Source organism: Phyllobates terribilis, unplaced genomic scaffold (assembly GCF_046119375.1).
Source record: "Phyllobates terribilis strain yellow unplaced genomic scaffold, ASM4611937v1 Scaffold_5__5_contigs__length_657084704, whole genome shotgun sequence".
NCBI classification, from domain to species: domain Eukaryota; kingdom Metazoa; phylum Chordata; class Amphibia; order Anura; family Dendrobatidae; genus Phyllobates; species Phyllobates terribilis.
In genome coordinates this window covers 299,909,737-299,928,828 of record NW_027362765.1, presented here as the reverse complement: position 1 = coordinate 299,928,828, position 19,092 = coordinate 299,909,737, and the positions used below count along the sequence as shown (strand labels likewise).

General features: G+C 41.7%; 1 protein-coding gene across 2 annotated transcripts in view; it reads left to right on the top strand.

The window, feature by feature from the left end:
- LOC141273068 (uncharacterized) overlaps positions 1–17,190 on the top strand; it is a 28,744-nt gene extending 11,554 nt beyond the window's left edge. For both annotated transcript variants that reach the window (XM_073684418.1, XM_073684419.1), the window contains 7 exons: positions 9,069–9,153; positions 10,669–11,709; positions 12,235–12,351; positions 13,573–13,638; positions 13,720–13,774; positions 15,211–15,259; positions 16,985–17,190. In XM_073684418.1, coding sequence (XP_073540519.1) covers positions 9,069–9,153; positions 10,669–11,709; positions 12,235–12,351; positions 13,573–13,638; positions 13,720–13,774; positions 15,211–15,259; positions 16,985–17,001 — 1,430 coding nt within the window. In that variant the 3' untranslated portion in view covers positions 17,002–17,190. The remainder of the gene's footprint in view (positions 1–9,068; positions 9,154–10,668; positions 11,710–12,234; positions 12,352–13,572; positions 13,639–13,719; positions 13,775–15,210; positions 15,260–16,984) is intronic.
- Positions 17,191–19,092: the final 1,902 nt, after the last annotated feature.

Here is a 19,092-nt window from a genome sequence, read left to right as displayed (position 1 = left end):
TGGACCAATGAATCTAGGACCCAACTTCAGTGAGGGTATCTTCAATCTAATATTCTTAGAGGATAGCCATGCCTTATCCCCCACCTTAAAGGCGGCACCCGACGAGCGTTTCCTATCGGTCTTTTGTTTCTGCCGATGCTGAGCCACCCCAATATTCCTTTTAACCTTCCTCCAGACATCCCCCAACTTTTGAATGGTTACATCTACCCCAGGACACCCAGAACTTATCCTGGAGAACTCACCAAAATGAGGATGAAACCCATAATTACAGAAAAACGGAGAGGTTCCTGTGGACTGATTAACCCGACTGTTAAAGGCAAACTCAGCCAAAGGAAGAAAGGATGACCAATTCTCCTGCTGATCGGCGACAAAACATCTTAAAATTTGTTCCAAAGACTGATTTGTTCTTTCGGTCTGACCGTTAGTTTCAGGATGATAAGCAGAGGAAAAGGACAAATCAATCCCCAACCTTCTGCAGAAAGCCCTCCAAAATCTAGAGACGAATTGTACTCCCCTATCAGATACAATATTAAGAGTAATCCCATGCAATCGTACCACATGAGTAATAAACAGTTTGGAGAGAGTCTCTGAATTGGGTAACCCAGATAATGGAACGAAGTGAGCCTGTTTGCTGAATCGATTGACTACCACCCAAATAGCCGTCATCCCCCCAGACAGAGGTAAATCTGAAATGAAATCCATGGACAAATGAGTCCATGGTCTTTCTGGAATGGGCAAAGGAGCCAATTCCCCAGCCGGCCTGCAATGTTGCACTTTAGCGCGTGCACAAGTTTCACAAGCAGACACAAAATCTTTAATGTCCCTATGCATAGCAGACCACCAAAAGAGTCTAGCCACTGCCTTCTGGGTGGCAGTAACTCCAGGATGACCACTCAACACAGAATCATGGAATTCTTGCAAAAGGCGTAATCTGAGATACACAGGGACAAACAACTTGCATTCAGGAATATTGGAAGGGGCCAAGGACTGAGCAGTACGAATTTCAGCTTCCAGCTCAGAGGAAACCATGGCCACAACTATACCCTGAGGAAGAATGGAGGAAGGAGGCTCCGGAGGAGACACAGAATCAAGGCTACGAGACAGGGCATCCGCCCTCAAGTTCTTAGACCCAGGCCTGAACGTAATAGAAAAATTAAATCTTGAAAAAAATAAAGACCATCTGGCCTGTCTAGGTGTCAACCGCTTAGCAGATTCGATATACGCTAGATTCTTGTGATCTGTTACCACGGTTACCAGATGAATGGCTCCTTCCAAAAAATGCCTCCATTCTTCAAAAGCCAATTTGACAGCAAGTAACTCTCGATTACCCACATCATAGTTTCTTTCAGCAGGAGAAAATTTCTTAGAGAAAAAGGCACATGGTCGCAGATTAGTTAAAGTCTTAGGACCTTGAGACAATACAGCCCCCACCCCAACCTCGGAAGCATCAACCTCCACAATGAACGGCCTCTGGAGGTCTGGTTGAACAAGTACAGGAGCAGACATAAAACATTTCTTCAAGTTTTCAAAAGCCCCGACTGCTTCTGACGACCAAACCTTTAGCTCCGCCCCTTTGCGAGTGAGGTCCGTAGGAGGCTTGACAATTTGAGAAAAACCTTTAATACATTTTCTGTAATAATTTGCGAACCCTAAAAAGCGCTGCAGAGCCTTAAGGTCGCTGGGTTGAACCCAATCAATGATGGCCTGAACCTTCCCAGGATCCATCTTAAACCCGGAGGCTGACACAATGAAGCCCAAGAATGATATTTCTTGAACAGAAAAGGTACATTTTTCAATCTTGGCAAGCAAACAATTATCTCTTAACCTTTGCAGAACCAAACGGACATGTTTATAATGAATATCTAGATCAGGTGAAAAAATTAGAATATCATCTAAATAAACCACAATAAATCTCCCAATATAATCAGAGAGAATATCATTCATAAAATTCTGAAAGACCGCGGGTGCATTTGTTAGCCCAAAAGGCATGACGAGATTTTCAAAAAGACCTTCAGAAGTTAAAAACGCTGTCTTCCACTCATCACCCTCTCGAATACGAATCAGGTTATATGCCCCTCTAAGATCCAGTTTGGAAAACCATTTGGCCCCCGAAAGTTGATTATATAGATCGGGGATAAGTGGAAGCAGATAAGTATTTTTAACTGTTATCTTGTTTAATTCTCGGAAATCGAGGCAGGGACGGAGACCACCATCTTTTTTTTTAACAAAAAAGAATCCGGCAGCAACCGGCGATGAGGAAGGACGAATATGACCTTTCCGTAAACTTTCGTTAATATAAGCCTTCATGGATGCCCGCTTTGGGTAATTTGGAGTTAGGAATGAGATTAATAGCACAGTCATAGGGACGGTGAGGAGGTAAGATCTCAGACTCTACTTCCGAAAAAACATCTCCGAAGTCCTTCAGGTATTCCGGAAGACCCTCCAGACTAACGGAGCAAGCATGCACAGATTTAAGACATTTTTCAATACAATGAGGGTCCCATTTGACAATATCTTTCTGATACCAGTCAATGATCGGATTATGCATGCGCAACCAAGGAAGACCCAACACAATCCCAGCAGGTAAATTGTCCAGGACATAACAGGAGATTAATTCTGTATGAAGTGACCCCACCTTGAGTGTGAACTCCACCGTAACTAACTGAACCAGATTTTTTAGCAACGGTATTCTATCAATAGCCACAATTTGAATAGGGACTTCTAACTTAACTGTCCCTAATCCTAATTTCTGAACAAGTCCCGAATCAAGGAAATTAGCCGCGGCTCCACAGTCAATAAAGGCAAATGTTGATAGACACTGGTTTTGAAACAGAAGTTCAGCATTCAACAACACTTTATCAGAGGAGTAAAAGGGTACCTGTAAGTCTGGGTGACCTCCTCGACAATCACCCAGACCTAGGCGTTTCCCGACGGCTTATTCGTTGCAGGTCATGCTGGGTGCTGGGCAATCCTTTAAGAGATGTCCAGATTGGCCACAATACAGACAAAGTCCAAGTTCCAGGCGGCGTCTCCTCTCCTTAACCCTTGAGCTGGCAGCTCCAACCTCCATAGGTTCTACCTCTGGTAAACGACCCGGGCCCAGTGGACAAAATGGAACCTCGTGTTGAATCCTGCGTCTCTCCCGCATCCTCCGATCCATGCGGATAGCCTGAGTCATGGCCTCCACCAAACAACCTGGTGGAGCATGCAGAGCCAGAGCGTCCTTTAAAGGCTCCGAAAGACCCCTGAGGAATTGGCACCTGAGAGCCGCATCATTCCAGAGAACCTCAGTAGACCACTGACGAAACTCAGAACAGCAGTCTTCCGCTGTGTGGTTCCCCTGTGTCAGGTTCATAATCCTTGTCTCTGCCACCTTGACCCTGTCTGGTTCGTCATAGATCTGTCCTAAAGCGTCAAAGAAAGCGTCCACAGAAAGACGTTGAGGAGCAAAAGGGGGTAGAGAAAATGCCCAAGTCTGGGGACCCCCCCGCAGAAGTGACATTATAATTCCCACCCGCTGTGACTCACTCCCTGATGACCGAGGACGCAAGGTAAACAATAATTTACAACTTTCTTTGAGAGTTCTGAACTGATCTTTCTCCCCCGAAAATTTGTCAGGGAGTGCTATTGCCGGTTCAGGGGGGCTCAAAGATACGTCAGATGGTTCAGAAGTCATGACAGTGGTCGGAGAGGAAAGATTCTGAGGGACTGTAAACGTACCAGAAATCTGGTCTTGTAACTGAGCCTGTGAGGACGCCAGTTTGTGTTGTTCCAAGGCCAGATCCTGAACTAACTGAGTCAGATTCGCCACCTGATCACACAAAGTACGTAACGGATCCATAGGTGGGAAAAAGAAAAAAAAAAAGTGAACGGTCAATTGTAATGTGACGCGAGTCACTACAGAAATAACAGTCTCAGAAGAGGAGAGAAGAGACTAATATTACTGAAAGAAATATAATGTAAGAGCTACTTACTAGATAAATATAGGGAGGTCAAACAATCCAAAGTCAAGTCCAGGAAGATGGCGCAGTACAAAGGGAGCAGACAAAAGAGTAGTCTGATAACAAGCAAATGGTCTGGACTGGGTCAGGCACAGAGCACAGAGAGATCAGTCCTACACAGGCAATACCAAGTGTACAATTGACACTGGGTGAAGGAGCTAGCATGCTTAAGTAGAAGACTAATCAAGGGAAGTGAACAAAGATGATTGCAGAAACAACTCAGCACACCCAAATCAGACTGACAGCCTTCACACAATAGTAACCTAGAGACAAGGAAAGTGTGGAGACTGTGACAGTTTCCACATTTCCTAATAGCTCAGTGTGTTATTAGGTTGAATCCCAAGCAAAAGGTCACAGGTTCAAATCAAGGAGTAGCCATGAAGAAGATTTCAAAAGAAAAGAGAAACAGCATTATCCAGCTTATAGATAGAGGTTTCTCGGCCAAGAAAATTGCTACACTGCATCAAGTGAATGCCATGACAGTTGGAAGAATACTAAATGAAGTCCGTCCATTCATTCAAAAGCCAGGAGGTTCAGGCAAAATATCGGAGTCAACAAGTTGGCTCATAACAAGATATATCAGTTCTGGTGCGATAAACACGGCAACGGAGGTGGCTCTTATGCTTCATAATAGTGAGATCACAGACGTCCATGCAAGCACCGTGCAACACACGTTATACAAGTCTGGAATGGTGGCACGAAAAAAGGGGAAGAGGCCTCGACCTCAATATTGTCATGAGAAGCGTCGACTCAAGTCTGCAAAAAATAAAGAAAAGTGGACAGTAGAAGATTGAAAATGAGTGGTTTGGAGCGATGAGACGAAAGTCAATATATTAGGTTCTGAAGCGTCCAAATTGGTCTGGAAGAAACAAGGGGAAAAGGGGCTAATCGATTGAGAAATTGAAGTAACTGTCAAATTCGGTGGAGGAAGCCTGATGATATGGAGCTGATTCACGACCAAAGGCGTTGGATATTTGACCAGAATCAATGGTGGTCTCCATGCTGAGCTATATGTGAGTATCCTACAAAACTAGTTACTTTGTACACTCGAGTACTTTGGGTATGGAAATGACAACATAGTGTTCTAGCAGGACAACAACCTGAAGCATACATCAAGAATGGTGAAGAAATGGTTTAGTGACAATGAAGTAGAGGTGTTGGATTGACCCCCACAGTCCTCAGACCTCAAACCAATCGAACACTTGTGGGTAGAGTTGAAGAAAAAACTGTATACATACCCAAGTGAGTTAACCAGTATGCACCAACTTTGCGTATGTGTAGAAGAGACCCGAGAGCAGATTTTGGTCGAGATATGTTTGAATCTGACCGAGACCATGCCCAGAAGGATTCAGGCAGTGTTTAAAGCCAAAGGGGGATTAACAAAATAATAAAAATTCAAATTTAGATTTTTAGGAGAAAAACAGTAACAATGCAGTAAAATGAAAATAATCTGCATAACTAATATGTTAAATAGTTAGAAGTCAAATTTATGTATGAGTTAGCCAAGATGATTGTCTATAAAATGATGGTAGGCTCACGTTTGAAGCAGTAGTGGATGGTGAGATATGGAGCATGAAAGTCAAAAGTTCAAAACATTGTCACCCTTTTGCTTGTCACTGTAAATACAAAATGAATATTTACCCATAGAAAGCAATGGGTAGTGCAAAAACGCAGCAAAAATTGTAGGTATAAGGTTTTGCTATGTTTTTGGTGTAAAAACCTTAGGAAGTTGAATCATGTTTTTTTATGCACTAAACATTATCAGCATGCTCAAGAGACAAATGTAACCTGACAAAAACTCAGCAAAACCAGCTTTTTTGATGCAGCTTCTTTACTGTCAAGAGAGCAGGTTTTGCCTGCGGAAAAATGCAGCAAAAAAGCAACGTGTGACTATAGCCTAAGGTTATGTTCACACATTGCATTTCTTGCTGCGTATTTATGCAAATTTATGCTAATTTCAAGCTGCGTTTTACAGTTCTAGCAAAAACTATGAGATTTCAGAAATCTTATGCACACACATTGTTTTTTTTCCTGGCTGAATAGAAAAACTGCTACATTTTTGAAAATTGCAGTATATCACTTCTTTTTCTGCGTTTTTGCAGCTTTCTTTTCACCGATAGAAAGCAATGAGTAAGTGCAAAACCGCAGCAAAAAAAAGCAGGTATCAGGTTTTGCTGCATTTTTAGTGAAAAAAAAACAGGTACAGCAGTATATGAAACCCATTTAGTTTTTAGATTTTCCCAAGTTAAAACCATAATGTCTTAGTCTCATCACCTGAGAATGGCAATTTAGGATTAGTACAATTTAATTAGGATTAGTACAGTTTAATTAAATTAGTGCTGTGTGAAAAGTAAACAATGGCTGACCAAGGTGTGAAATTGAACAATACCTGGTCAAATCACTGGCTGACCAAAGTGTGAAAGTAAACAGTGTCCTACAAACTCAATGCTCAAATTGAGCAATACCTGGTCAACTCAATGGCTGACCAAAGTGTGAAAGTAAACAGTGTCCTACAAACTCAATGCTCAAATTGAACAATACCTGGTCAACTCAATGGCTGACCAAAGTGTGAAAGTAAACAGTGTCCTACAAACTCAATGCTCAAATTGAACAATACCTGGTCAACTCAATGGCTGACCAAAGTGTAAAAAGTAAGCAGTGTCCTACAAACTTAATGCTCTGCCAACTTCTTAGGTAAACTATTCCGGACCATTTCACCTCCCCCTGCTGTTACATTTGTAATTTTGTATTTTTTCATGAGCTCAGATTTTTTGTTCAGAATAGTCACTATAATTTCAGACATAAAAATCTTTTTCCACTACATAATTTGGTCAAATTGCCCTTTTTTCCAAAAATTGTTTTATAGATTCAGATATGTCTTGTATTGGTGACCAATGTTCATGCTTCTGTGGAGGAAGCAAAGCTGAATTTTGAGATCCTGAAAAACGCAGCAAAAAAATGCAACACTAAAAGCAGCAAAACCTGCTTTTTGTAAGCAGCTTCTTTACTGCCAAGAAAACAGGTTTAGCCTCCAGAAACAAACGCAGCAAAAACACAACATGTGAACATAGCCTAAGAGTCCTAGGTCACCGCAAAAGTCCCTGGCAGGGGGGGGAGCAGCTGGGTCAAGAGTTGTAGAGGAAAATGATAAATGCAGGGACAAGAGACTTCCTACTTCTACATAGGAGAAGGAAAAACTGGAAGGAGACAAAGCGCAAAATAGGGTCTTATCTGGGTAGCAATATTAATGGAAATGTACAAATTGTGCTCACCTGATTGGGTTGCGTGCACACAACCACTGATAGTGCTTAAGGCTGTTGCAGACCCATGAGAATATGAAAACATAAAAGGAAGGAAAAAATGGGTTTTCTGCACTGCCATGAAAGAATGGAAGATGCCAATCCAGTAGTAAGTGGTTTATTCGTCAATGTGTTTCAAAGTATATAACTTCTTCATCAGGACAACCACGCATTGAAACGCATTGTCAAATAAACCACTTACTACTGGCATCTTCCACTGATTCTACAAAGAGCAGAGAAAAGAGAAGAATATACTGCATAGAAAGGCAACATGAGCAATTGTAAGTACACAGTGCTATATAATATGATGACTGCAATATATTAAGAGGATAAAAGCTTTGATAGGAGGAGTGCTTCTTTAAAGGTAAGAAAAAAAAGTTTGTGATTTCTTCAGAAAGCACTCTGCCCCGCCCTTGTGCTGTCTTTGCTACTTCACTTGAAAATGTGTAAGGCAAGGGGGCCACTGATTCTAGAAATTTTAGGTAACGCATTTAAGACCAAACATATGAGATGCAGTAACAATGAGTCATATAATCATTTGTCTGACAGCCATTTCTAGTCTTTCTCCACCATAAACAGACATGCTTGGCCGAGTATGCATATTTATTTCAATATGGAGAAGGAAATTAGCGCTATCTCCATGGAAATAAAGGATTGGGTATGGTAAATTCTGACAATCTGTAGCATCGGCGTCTCTGTCTCGTGCCGGGCAGAAACGCCGTTCCCCTCACCGCCGTGGTCCCGGTCCGGCGTCTTCCTGCTCCCCTCTTGCTGCTGTGGCGCGCACTGCGTGCAGCTTCCCGGGCACTGTGCTTAGGGCGCGCGCGCGCTCCCTCCCTCTTAAAGGGGCCGCGCACGCCATCCTAAAGAGTCCCCAGCCAATGGCCGGAGGTCTACCCCTTTATAAGTCACCTTCTCCAAAATGGAGGTGCCTGTGCAAGGTTGTTGTTTCGTACGCTAACAGGTCCTGCTGCCTGTCAGTCCTGCCCGCCAATCTGTGTAACAGTCCAGCCCGCCAGTCTGTCTTACAGTCCTGCTCGCCAGTCTGCCAGTTACCTGCCGTGCCCGCCAGCCTGCCTACCTGGAGAACCTGCCTGTAACCTGCCGTGCCCGCCAGCCTGCCTACTTGGAGCACCTGCCAGTAACCTGCCGTGCCCGCCATCCTGCCTACCTGGAGCACCTGCCAGTTACCTGCTGTGCCCACCAACCTGCCTACCTGGAGCACCTGCCTGTTACCTGCCATGCCCGCCAGCCTGCCTACCCAGAGCACCAGCCAAGTAACCTGCCGTGCCCGCCAGCTTGGCTACCCAGAGCACCTGTCTGGCTATCAGCCGTACCTGCCTGCTTATCTACCCGGACCACCCGCCAGCCTTCCTGCCGTGCTCATCCGCTGTACCGGTTAGCTCCTGTCATTTGACCCGTGGGAGTCACCTGCTCTCACACAAGGTCGGTCCCAGAGTGGCACCTGGTTCACCTGCCTGGTCCCTCCCTGGTTCACGGAGTCGATTAAGCCGCCGTGTGACCTGGGTCGGTCCGAGTAGGCACTTAGTCATGCCCCTCTGGTCCCTCCTTGCACCGAAGCACAGAGATTCCACCACCCGGACCCGTAACACAATCCTTTTTACCCTGAATTGGGAGTTGGGAAGTCCCACATACACATAAGATGCCTGTCGATCCCCAGAAGTTTTATGGTAAAATGTATCTTGCTGTAGGTGAATGGCCAGCCTTACTGGTGAATTAATACTGCCTTGTTTTCTATTTATTATAGGTCCATGTGCAAATGAAGTAATAGACAACTTTTTAAAGTCTGTGACCAACAACAGTATTGAAATTGATAATGGTCAAAAACTAAGGTAGGTATGAGGTCTACATCTTATATGTCTGAGAAAAGACAAAATTAGGTACTTTATTAGGATTGCAGTTTGTAAGGGACTTAATTTAGATTCCACCCCTAACAGGTGTTATCACACCAGACACCCAGAATTGTAAATATATGACCCAGTCTTTATAAAACCAAAACATTAAAATGTACAGATAATTTAATCTACAGTTAAAAAGAGCAATAACTCCCTTACTTTGCCTCGTCTGCGATGTCTATTTAGAACAACTTTTGCTAGGTTGACGCTTAGCTGGTTCAGATCCATTATCTGCAGAAATGATGGCAGAACACTAAGGTTTGTATTGAGACCACAGCCTTCATGTTCTAAGCCTGACATACAGTGTCAGACTTGGATCCCAGGGGTCCACCAGTGACATGGATTCTTCTGGGGACCCACTTGAGCAACATGTAATATTAGCTGACCCTTGTTCACAAACTTACCTATGCTCAGATATAATAATTATGTGGATAGTGTGTTAAACGAATGATCAGATGCTGCCCATGTCTGTACATTTTCCACTAAGTGTACTGTGCCAAACACTGATGTTTTATTTCATTGGATGTCCACTCCAGCACTGGGCCCACTAGGGTATTCACCTGTTCCCCTGTTGGCCAGTCAAGCCTTCTGAGTCCTGACAGATATGGGTGAATGGGGTCGTCCACTACTCAGAAAACCCCTTATGTTTCTCGCATATAAAATAATAACACTTATACTCACCTTCACTGCCGACACGGTTCCAGAGTGTCGGCACTGGTTCTCCCTGGGCTCCCATGACATTATGTCATGTGATCCATATCAATCAGTGGCCACTTCACTCTTCACTCCTTCGGACATTATAGACATTTGGATGAAACAAGCACTATGGGTACTCTCTCACTCCCTCCAGATGTCTGATTTATCCAAAGGAGGAGACAGTGAAGTGGCCATTGATTGGCCACATGAATCACATGACATACTATCACACAAGCCCCGGAAGAGCCAGTGCCGACACCGCTGTAATGGTGACCGCACCAGAGGTAAGTTATAAGTGTTATTATTTCACAGGGGGAAACATACTGATTGAGAAGAGGCTGCCCCCAGTATTGGAAAACCCATTTAAATTACATCTGACATCAGAAGTCTAAAATATTTTACTGTCAGCATTGCTTTCTATCATAGAATTAACAATGACAATCTATGAAACCTATTGGGCATAGGAACAGGGAAATTTAGTATTTTAATTATCAACAAAAAGGTCTTTTACTATTGAGCATGAAACACCTATAGCCTGCTATAGTGAATGAGCAGCACAAAATAAGTATGTGAACCTTGCCATTTGTTTCCACCACCCTACCTCCTCTCATTAGGATACCCAAAAGTTCCTCAACCATCTATTTCATTTGATTGACATTGAGAGAGAAAATTAGGGCTGTCAATGTAAAACAAACTTGATGATATGTAAGAAGACATTTTTCTTCAATTTTTCAACTTTTTCATTGTATATTACAGATTAATATTATGGCAATTAAATAATGAGGATTGCACAGTCCATGTTCAGGATGAATCTCCACAACCTGGACAAATAGAAATCAGTATGGTGTATAGTGGAAGTGTACATATCGAAGAAATGGGTGAAAGTGATGACGAGGAAGACCAACAAACAAGTGATGATGAGGAGCAACAAAGAATAATAGATATTGGACAACAGCAAGAATTTGGAGACATTGGACAGCAGCAAGTGGATATCGGGCAACAACAAGCAGATGGGGGCATTGGACAGCAGCAAGTGGATATCGGACAGCAGCAAGAAGTTGGGGACATTGGACAACAGCAGGTGGATATTGGGCAACAGCAAGCAGATGAGGATATTGGGCAACAGCAAGTGGATATTGGACAGCAGCAAGAAGTTGGGGACATTGAACAACAGCAGGTGGATATCGGGCAACAACAAGATGGGGACATTGGACAACAGCAAGTGGAAATCGGGCAACAGCAAGCAGTTGGGAACATTGGACAACAGCAAGTGGATATCACACAGCAGCAAGAAGATGGAGATATTGGACAACAGCAAGTGGACATCGGGCAACAGCTAGAAGATGGGGACATTGGACAACAGCAAGTGGAAATCGGGCAACAGCAAGCAGTTGGGAACATTGGACAACAGCAAGTGGATATCACACAGCAGCAAGAAGATCGGGACATTGGACAACAGCAAGTGGACATCAGGCAACAGCAAGAAGATGGGGACATTGGACAACAGCAAGTGGATATCGGACAGCAGCAAACAATTGGGAACATTGGACAACAGCAAGTGGATATCAGACAGCAGCAAGAAGATGGGGACATTGGACAACAGCAGGGAGCTGGTGATATTGGACCACAGCAAGTGGATATCGGACAGCAGCAAACAACAGAAGATATTGGATCAATGCAAGATGCAGATATTGTAGACATGTTAGAAAGTATAGATTTTGAACAATTGCAACAAAGTATTGAACAAGTGCAAGATGTGGATCTTGGACAAGAGCAAACAGATATTGGACAAGAACAGTAAGTAAAACTGAATTCTATATTTTTGTTATCTTTGAATACAAGAAAGCAGTGATAATATGAAACTCTCTGCCACATGATATAATTGTAGACTCACTGAAAAAGTGTATGGAGTGCCTGGATGCCTTTCTTGATAAATATAATATTACAGTTTATGGGCACTAGATTCTCTGATGGGACGTTGACCCAGGGAACTAGTTTGATGTGAAGTCGGGAAGGATTTTTTCCCCTATTATTGGGCAATTAGCATTTTTCTCAAGAGGTTTTCTACCCTTCTCTGCATCAATATGTTAGGCTATGGATTGACCTTGATGGACTTGTGTCTTCTTTCAACCTTAAAACCATGAAACTACAATAGGATATTATATTATATTACAGAAAAGGATCCCGTCTATTGTATAAGATACAGCTAGGATGCTCTTTTTCTGATAGGTCGCTATGGTTTATCACTAATTTTATTAAAGTGTAAAGTTTTACATAATATCAAAATATAATAAGATTCTGATTATATTTTTGAATCCACAGGTCAGAACAATCTGATGACACACAATTAGCAACTGGCGGTGATGAGGACTATTCAACTAAGGTTTCCTTCATAGTAGATGTGAATACAGGAAAAGTCTCAGAATCTACAGGAGCTACGTGAGTTTACTTTAATAACATGGAAGTCTGAAAAACCCTGAATACACACACAGTTTTGGTACATGGAATGACTCCCCAAATAGTTGGGAACTACAGCTAAGGTTTAAGAAACCAAAGTAAACATATCAGTTCATTTAATAAAATACAGAACCATGTGTATCTCCCATGAAGAGTGGATAAATAGGGTTGGAATGTTCTTTGTAGGTGTATATGAAGAAGTACAATATTATCTTACTGTTTCTTCTTCTAAATTTGGTTAAGTGACTGTAGTTAAAGCTTTTTACAAGAACAATCAGTGATAACATCAAAGTCAAAATTACCAACGTTCATTGAAGATGATCAATTGATATTTAATAATGAACTAAACCTCTTCCTGACGTATAACCAATTAGTACATCACATGTCAGGTGCCGCTTTATGGAGTGGGGTAAGGAGCTGAGCCGCACCATTCCATGGAGATGTCGGCTGTATTATATAGCGATCGCAGGGTGCCAATGGGTTGTCAATGTCATGGCAGCCAGGGGCCTGCTAAAGGCCTCCCTGGCTGCCATATTAGTCCTTAGTCCTGTCATTTTTACTTTATACCAGAGTATTGCAATATATACAAGAAACAATAAAATGATCCAAGTCCCCTAAGAGAAGTAAATAATAAAAAGGCTTTTAAAAGTATAAAGAAAAACTTACAAAAATTAAAATCACCTTTTTTTCCCCCATTTAATAATAATGAAATAATCTAAGCAGATTTGGTAACATCACATCTATAAAAGTCTGATTTATCATAATAGAAAATTAAGTAACCTATATGGTGAATGTCGTAAAGAGAAGAAAAACTGACATGAAATCGTGTTGCTAGGTCATTTTTACTACACAATGAACACTGTAAAAAAGAAAACTGAAAAAACCCCAATGCCTTTGCCATTTCAGCGCACTTAGAATTTTTTCCCATTTTCATTACATTGTACTGTGAAATGAATGTAGTCATTTAAATCTGCAACTCATCCCACAAAATAGAATTCCTCATATGATTATGTCAACTAAAAAATAAAAATTATAGGGAAGATAAAATGAAAGTGCAAAAGCGAAAAATTTCCTGGTCACGAAGGATTTAATATAAAACCAACCATGGCGCGTCCTTGAAGTAGTGTTGTATATAGATAACCCATGTCTACATCAGTCTCTATCTCTTATATCATGTTTCACAAACCTATTATTCTCTATTAGGGTAAACAGAAGGAAGCGGGAGATCATGCCTTTTAAAACAGTTATAATTAATATAACAATTAACAAGTAAGTACCGGTTATATTGTGTTAACATGGTAATGGCGCTAGGAATTGCAGATTTATTTGGTCCAATTTTTTCTCTTCTAGTGACCAGAAGACAGATTCTGATGATGGCACAAGAAATGATCAGATAAAATGTCTGGTAAGGTTTAGTCCTGTGGACAAATAATTACTCTTAAGATTCATCTGAACATGACAGGGTTTGTTCTCAAAAAGATAAGCCTTGTAAATAGGAATACTTAAGTGTGTCACAACAATAATTGGAGAAGTTGTCTGTAATTTTTTACATCTTCTTCAAGTATCTTACTAAGCACTTAATAAAGCACTGTGTGAACATACCTTTAATTTAAGAATTTACATACATTTATGATGACATTAAGTGTTGAGTGCAAGTGCTAGTTAGTCGAATTTGCCTAGGGTGCTCGGGTATGCACCGAGTATCGCGGGTGCTCAAGTACATGTTCGAATCCCCGAGGCCACATGTTTCTCAGCGGTTAGACAGCCACAGAACATCCGTGGATTGCCCGTGTGTCAGGCTGTCCCTTCATGTTTTGTTGCTGCGAAACATGCAGCCGCAGGGACTCGAACAAGTCACTCTAGCACCGGTGATACCCAGTGCATACCCAAGCACCCTGGGCAAACTCAAGTAACGAGCACTTGCATTCATCACTAATGACGTTCAGTAGTATCTGCTGATTGTAAAAAAAAATGTAGACTTGGTACTAGTTGATTGCCGTGTAAGTCCCTGTTCACATATCAATTTTAACAAAGCATTTGAAAATTTCAGAAATTGAAGTGCCGAAGTTCGTTTTCTATTTTTGAAGTCATTATTTCTTCTGAGCACCCAACTAAGCAGTGAGCGACCCTCATTATATTTATCTAGTGCCTGTTCACATGTCGCATTTTTGTCTTTTTTTCCTGCATTTTTGCCACTCTTCATTTTACCATCCCAGTAAAGTAGATGAGATTTCCGTGATCTCATGCACAGTACACGCTTGTTATTTTTTCCTTTCAAATTTGAAGCAGTTTCAAATCTGCAGCATGTGAAGCCTCTCCGTTTTTGCTGCATTTTTCACCAATTTTAATGAATAGAAAAAATGCATTCAAGACACACACAAAAACACACATATTTTATGCATCGTTTTTCCTGCCAACACATCAGTATTTGCAACAGATTTTTATGCTCATACCCTAAAATGTACCAAAGACTCATTTGTGAAAAGAGTGTATGAAAATTCAACAAAAAGGAAGAGAAATGGTAGTGGCACTCATCAAAATCCTTTACCAGTATTGTCCACAGACTATAACACACATGGTCTATGGCTGTGTCACATTACACGCGCTTTTTCAAGGCTTTGAGAAACTGTGTGTAATGCAAAACTCTCACGGGACAAGGTTCCTTTTGCTTGGGAGCATTGCCTGGAGGAATCGCCTACATGTGAATAACATGTGGACACCTGGAGGAGCTTTGAATACCGTCGTTCCAGTGAATATAGCAGTGCCGCATTTACTTTGAAAAGTGTAAGAAAACTATATGTTCAAATCTCATTAATGAAATAACTTTTTTTTTTTCTACAGTTAAAGAAGGGCCTAGATGAATACTGGTTGGCAATGACATTTTGCTTATGTAAGAATCATTCATAAATGATATCTTGTCTTGATAATGAAAAACGATTAGTGTCTGTTAAACGCTATAGTAAATATTAAAGTTAGTCAAACTCTTTATTGAAACAAAATATAAAAATATAACTAAAAATATAACTAAAAAAGAGGGGAACAGGGGCAGAACCCCACAGGTGGAAAAAAATCAAGGGGTGTGGGCTACAGCAAGTATCTGACAATGGTCAACTTGATACATATAAGTTAAACAGTATTGAATAAAAACATGATTACAAAAATCAATTCATAAATAAATCCATCCAGAAGACAACTGGTGAGTAGACAAAGCAAATGAGTTAAAGGGGTTTTCCCATGAACAAAAGTTAATTTTAATAATTGGCTGTGTCTGACCGTGTACAGAACATACCACAAATGACAAATGACAGGCTTGCTTTAAGCATGGCCATCAAATTTACAGTTTTAAACCTGGAATTAGCCTAAAAGAAAAAAAAATTCTAGAGGAAAAGGACTTAACGTCTAGTGCTCCTTATTGGATGTAGCAATTCTAAAAGTAAACATTGATCCTTTAACGAGCCTTGCCACATGACTTAGAATAAGGCTGCGTGCCCACTATGCGTTTTTCAAGCATTTTGCCTCGGAATTTCCGCAGCGAAAATGCTTAAAAAACTCTTGGTAATACGTGCCCCATGGTCCCCAATTATAATCCGCATGTGCTGTGCACATGCTGCGGAAATTTCCGCTGCGGATTATCATTGCGGAAAAATACGCAGTATGTCCATTATTTTTGCGGAAACACGGCGTAATGGCCGCCATTGATACATGTGCACATGTGGATATTAAGCTATTCAATGTGCGGATGGTACCTGGGTCTGGAGAAGAGGAGACTCTCCTCCAGACCCAGGTACCATAGAACCTGTTAAAAAAAGAATTTAAAATAAAAAATAAACATTATACTCACCTTCCGATGTCTCCCGGTCTTCTGTATAATGCGTCCTGGCTCCCCAGCGGCTCGCGATGGTCTAAAAGGATCTTTCATGACGTAATTTAGTCATGTGACAGGTCATGCGACCCTTGACGACGGCGGTCGCGTGACCTCTCACATGACTAAATGACATCATGAAAGGTCCTTGTACACCACAGCGAGCCGTACGAGAGACCAGACACACTGGAGAAAAGACCGGGGGCAATCAGAAGGTGAGTATATTTTTTTTTTTTCAACTATTAACTTGGTCACACTATATAAATCTATGCCAGTTGCATGGATTTATATAGTGTGACCAAGTTGTCAAGCACTTTTCCAAGTGATGCTAAAATCGCTTGGAAAGCGCTTAATAACCCGCATGCAGAAATGCATGCAAAAACGCTTGACAAACGCTTCTACCTGGCAGGAAAAACACATGTAAAATCCGCATGCGTTTTTCCTGCCAGGGAGATGCAGAAAAAATCTGCAGCATTTCTGCATCATGGGCACTTAGCCTAAGAAGCTAAACCAAACACTTCATTTGCAAATACGTGTTTCAAGGTGTTTGCCCCTCCTTAGTGCAAAGCAGGAGATCTGATTTGGCTAGTTCAGAGGCCTCTGACAGAGGGTCTAAGAGGGAACATTTCTCCTTGTGGAGAGTGCCACATCAATGATTCTATCCAATCTATGACAGTATAATATGTTATTTGAGTCGTGTTTTTTACGTATATTTATTTTTGATATTACAGTATTTTGGTATTTTTCTTACAGTTGATGTTCAAGAATGAGAGAATGAAAATCAAGTTTTATATAAACTAGATGGAGTCCAAAATCTCTTCAATTGCAACAACTTTGATCCTTAACACACGAGTTGTGAGTTTGTAAAAATATCTGTACTCCCTTTCTTTCTACCCAAATCAATAAGCCATTATAAAAGGATCAATTAAAACATGAAATAAATCAATGATTTTACATCAGTCTCAGAGTTTTTAGAGTTTTTGTGTGACCATACTCCAATCCATTTACTTTTTGAAGGCTTGGATGGATGCTTGACGATTTATGAATTTAACCCATCTCCTGGACCAGTACAGGCACACCACACTAGCCACTGGGACACCCACCAGTCTCCTGGTACAAAGAATGTCAGGTGACAACTGCATCCAATCAGCGGCTACTGACCAGCAGCAGCCATCATGTGACATTCTTTATGCCAGGAGACTGGTGGAGCACAGAGTGGCCAGTGTGGAGGACCAGCGCTATGCCAAAAGGAGAGTACAATTCTTAGTGCGGGGTCTTTTTGTTTTGAATTCCTCTCTAGACACATACACAATAACTTTAAAAATAGGAGAAACCCCTTTAAAAGTGGCTTCCTCAAACAATTTATTTATATGCTGATAACATGCTATTGTTTCTGGGGATGTTATACAGTGCCTACAAGTAGTATTCAACCCCCTGCAGATTTAGCTGGTTTGATAAGATGCAAATAAGTTAGAGCCTTCAAACTGCAAACGAGAGTAGGTTTTATGAACAGAAGCATAAATCTTACAAACCAAAAAGTTATGTTGCTCAGTTGAATTTTATTAAATTTTAAACATAAAAGTGTGGGTCAATTATTATACAACCCCTATGTTTAATATTTTGTGGAATAACCCTTGTTTGCAATTACAGCTAATAATCGTCTTTTATAAGACCTGATCAGGCCGGCACAGGTCTGTGGAGTTATCTTGGCCCACTCCTCCATGCAGATCTTCTCCAAGTTATCTAGGTTCTTTGGGTGTCTCATGTGGACTTTATTCTTGAGCTCCTTCAACAAGTTTTCAATTGGGTTAAGGTCAGGAGACTGACTAGGCCACTCCAACACCTTGACTTTTTCCCTCTTGAACCAGGCCTTGGTTTTCTTGGCTGTGTGCTTTGGGTCGTTGTCTTGTTGGAAGATGAAATTACGACCCATCTTAAGATCCTTGATGGAGGAGCGGAGGTTCTTGGCCAAAATCTCCAGGTAGGCCGTGCTATCCATCTTCCCATGGATGCGGACCAGATGGCCAGGCCCCTTGGCTGAGAAACAGCCCCACAGCATGATGCTGCCACCACCATGCTTGACTGTAGGGATGGTATTCTTGGGGTCGAATGCAGTGCCATCCAGTCTCCAAACGTCACGTGTGTGGTTGGCACCAAAGATCTCGATCTTGGTCTCATCGGACCATAGAACCTTGAACCAGTCTGTCTCAGAGTCCTCCAAGTGATCATGAGCAAACTGTAGACAAGCCTTGACATGACGCTTTTAAAGTAAAGGTACCATACAGGCTCGTCTGGAACGGAGACCATTGCGGTGGAGTACGTTACTTATGGTATTGACTGAAACCAATGTCCCGACTGCCATGAGATCTTCCCGGAGCTCCTTCCTTGTTGTCCTTGGGTTAGCCTTGACTCTTCGGACAAGCCTGGCCTCGGCCCGGGAGGACACTTTCAAAGGCTGTCCAGGCCGTGGAAGGGTAACAGTAGTTCCATAAGCCTTCCACTTACGGATGATGCTCCCAACAGTGGAGACAGGTAGGCCCAACTCCTTGGAAAGGGTTTTGTACCCCTTGCCAGCCTTGTGACCCTCCACGATCTTGTCTCTGATGGCCTTGGAATGCTCCTTTGTCTTTCCCATGTTGACCATGTCTGAGTGCTGTTCACAAGTTTGGGGAGGGTCTTAAATTGTCAGAAAAGGCTGGCAAAAGAGATCTTTAATCCACACATGTGAAGCTCATTATTCTTGGTGCCTGAACTACTTCTTAATACTTTAGGGGGACCAAACAGAATTCTTGTGGTTTGAGGGGTTGAATAATAAATGACACTCTGAATTAACTTTTAACGTTTTAAAAAAAAAAAAAAAA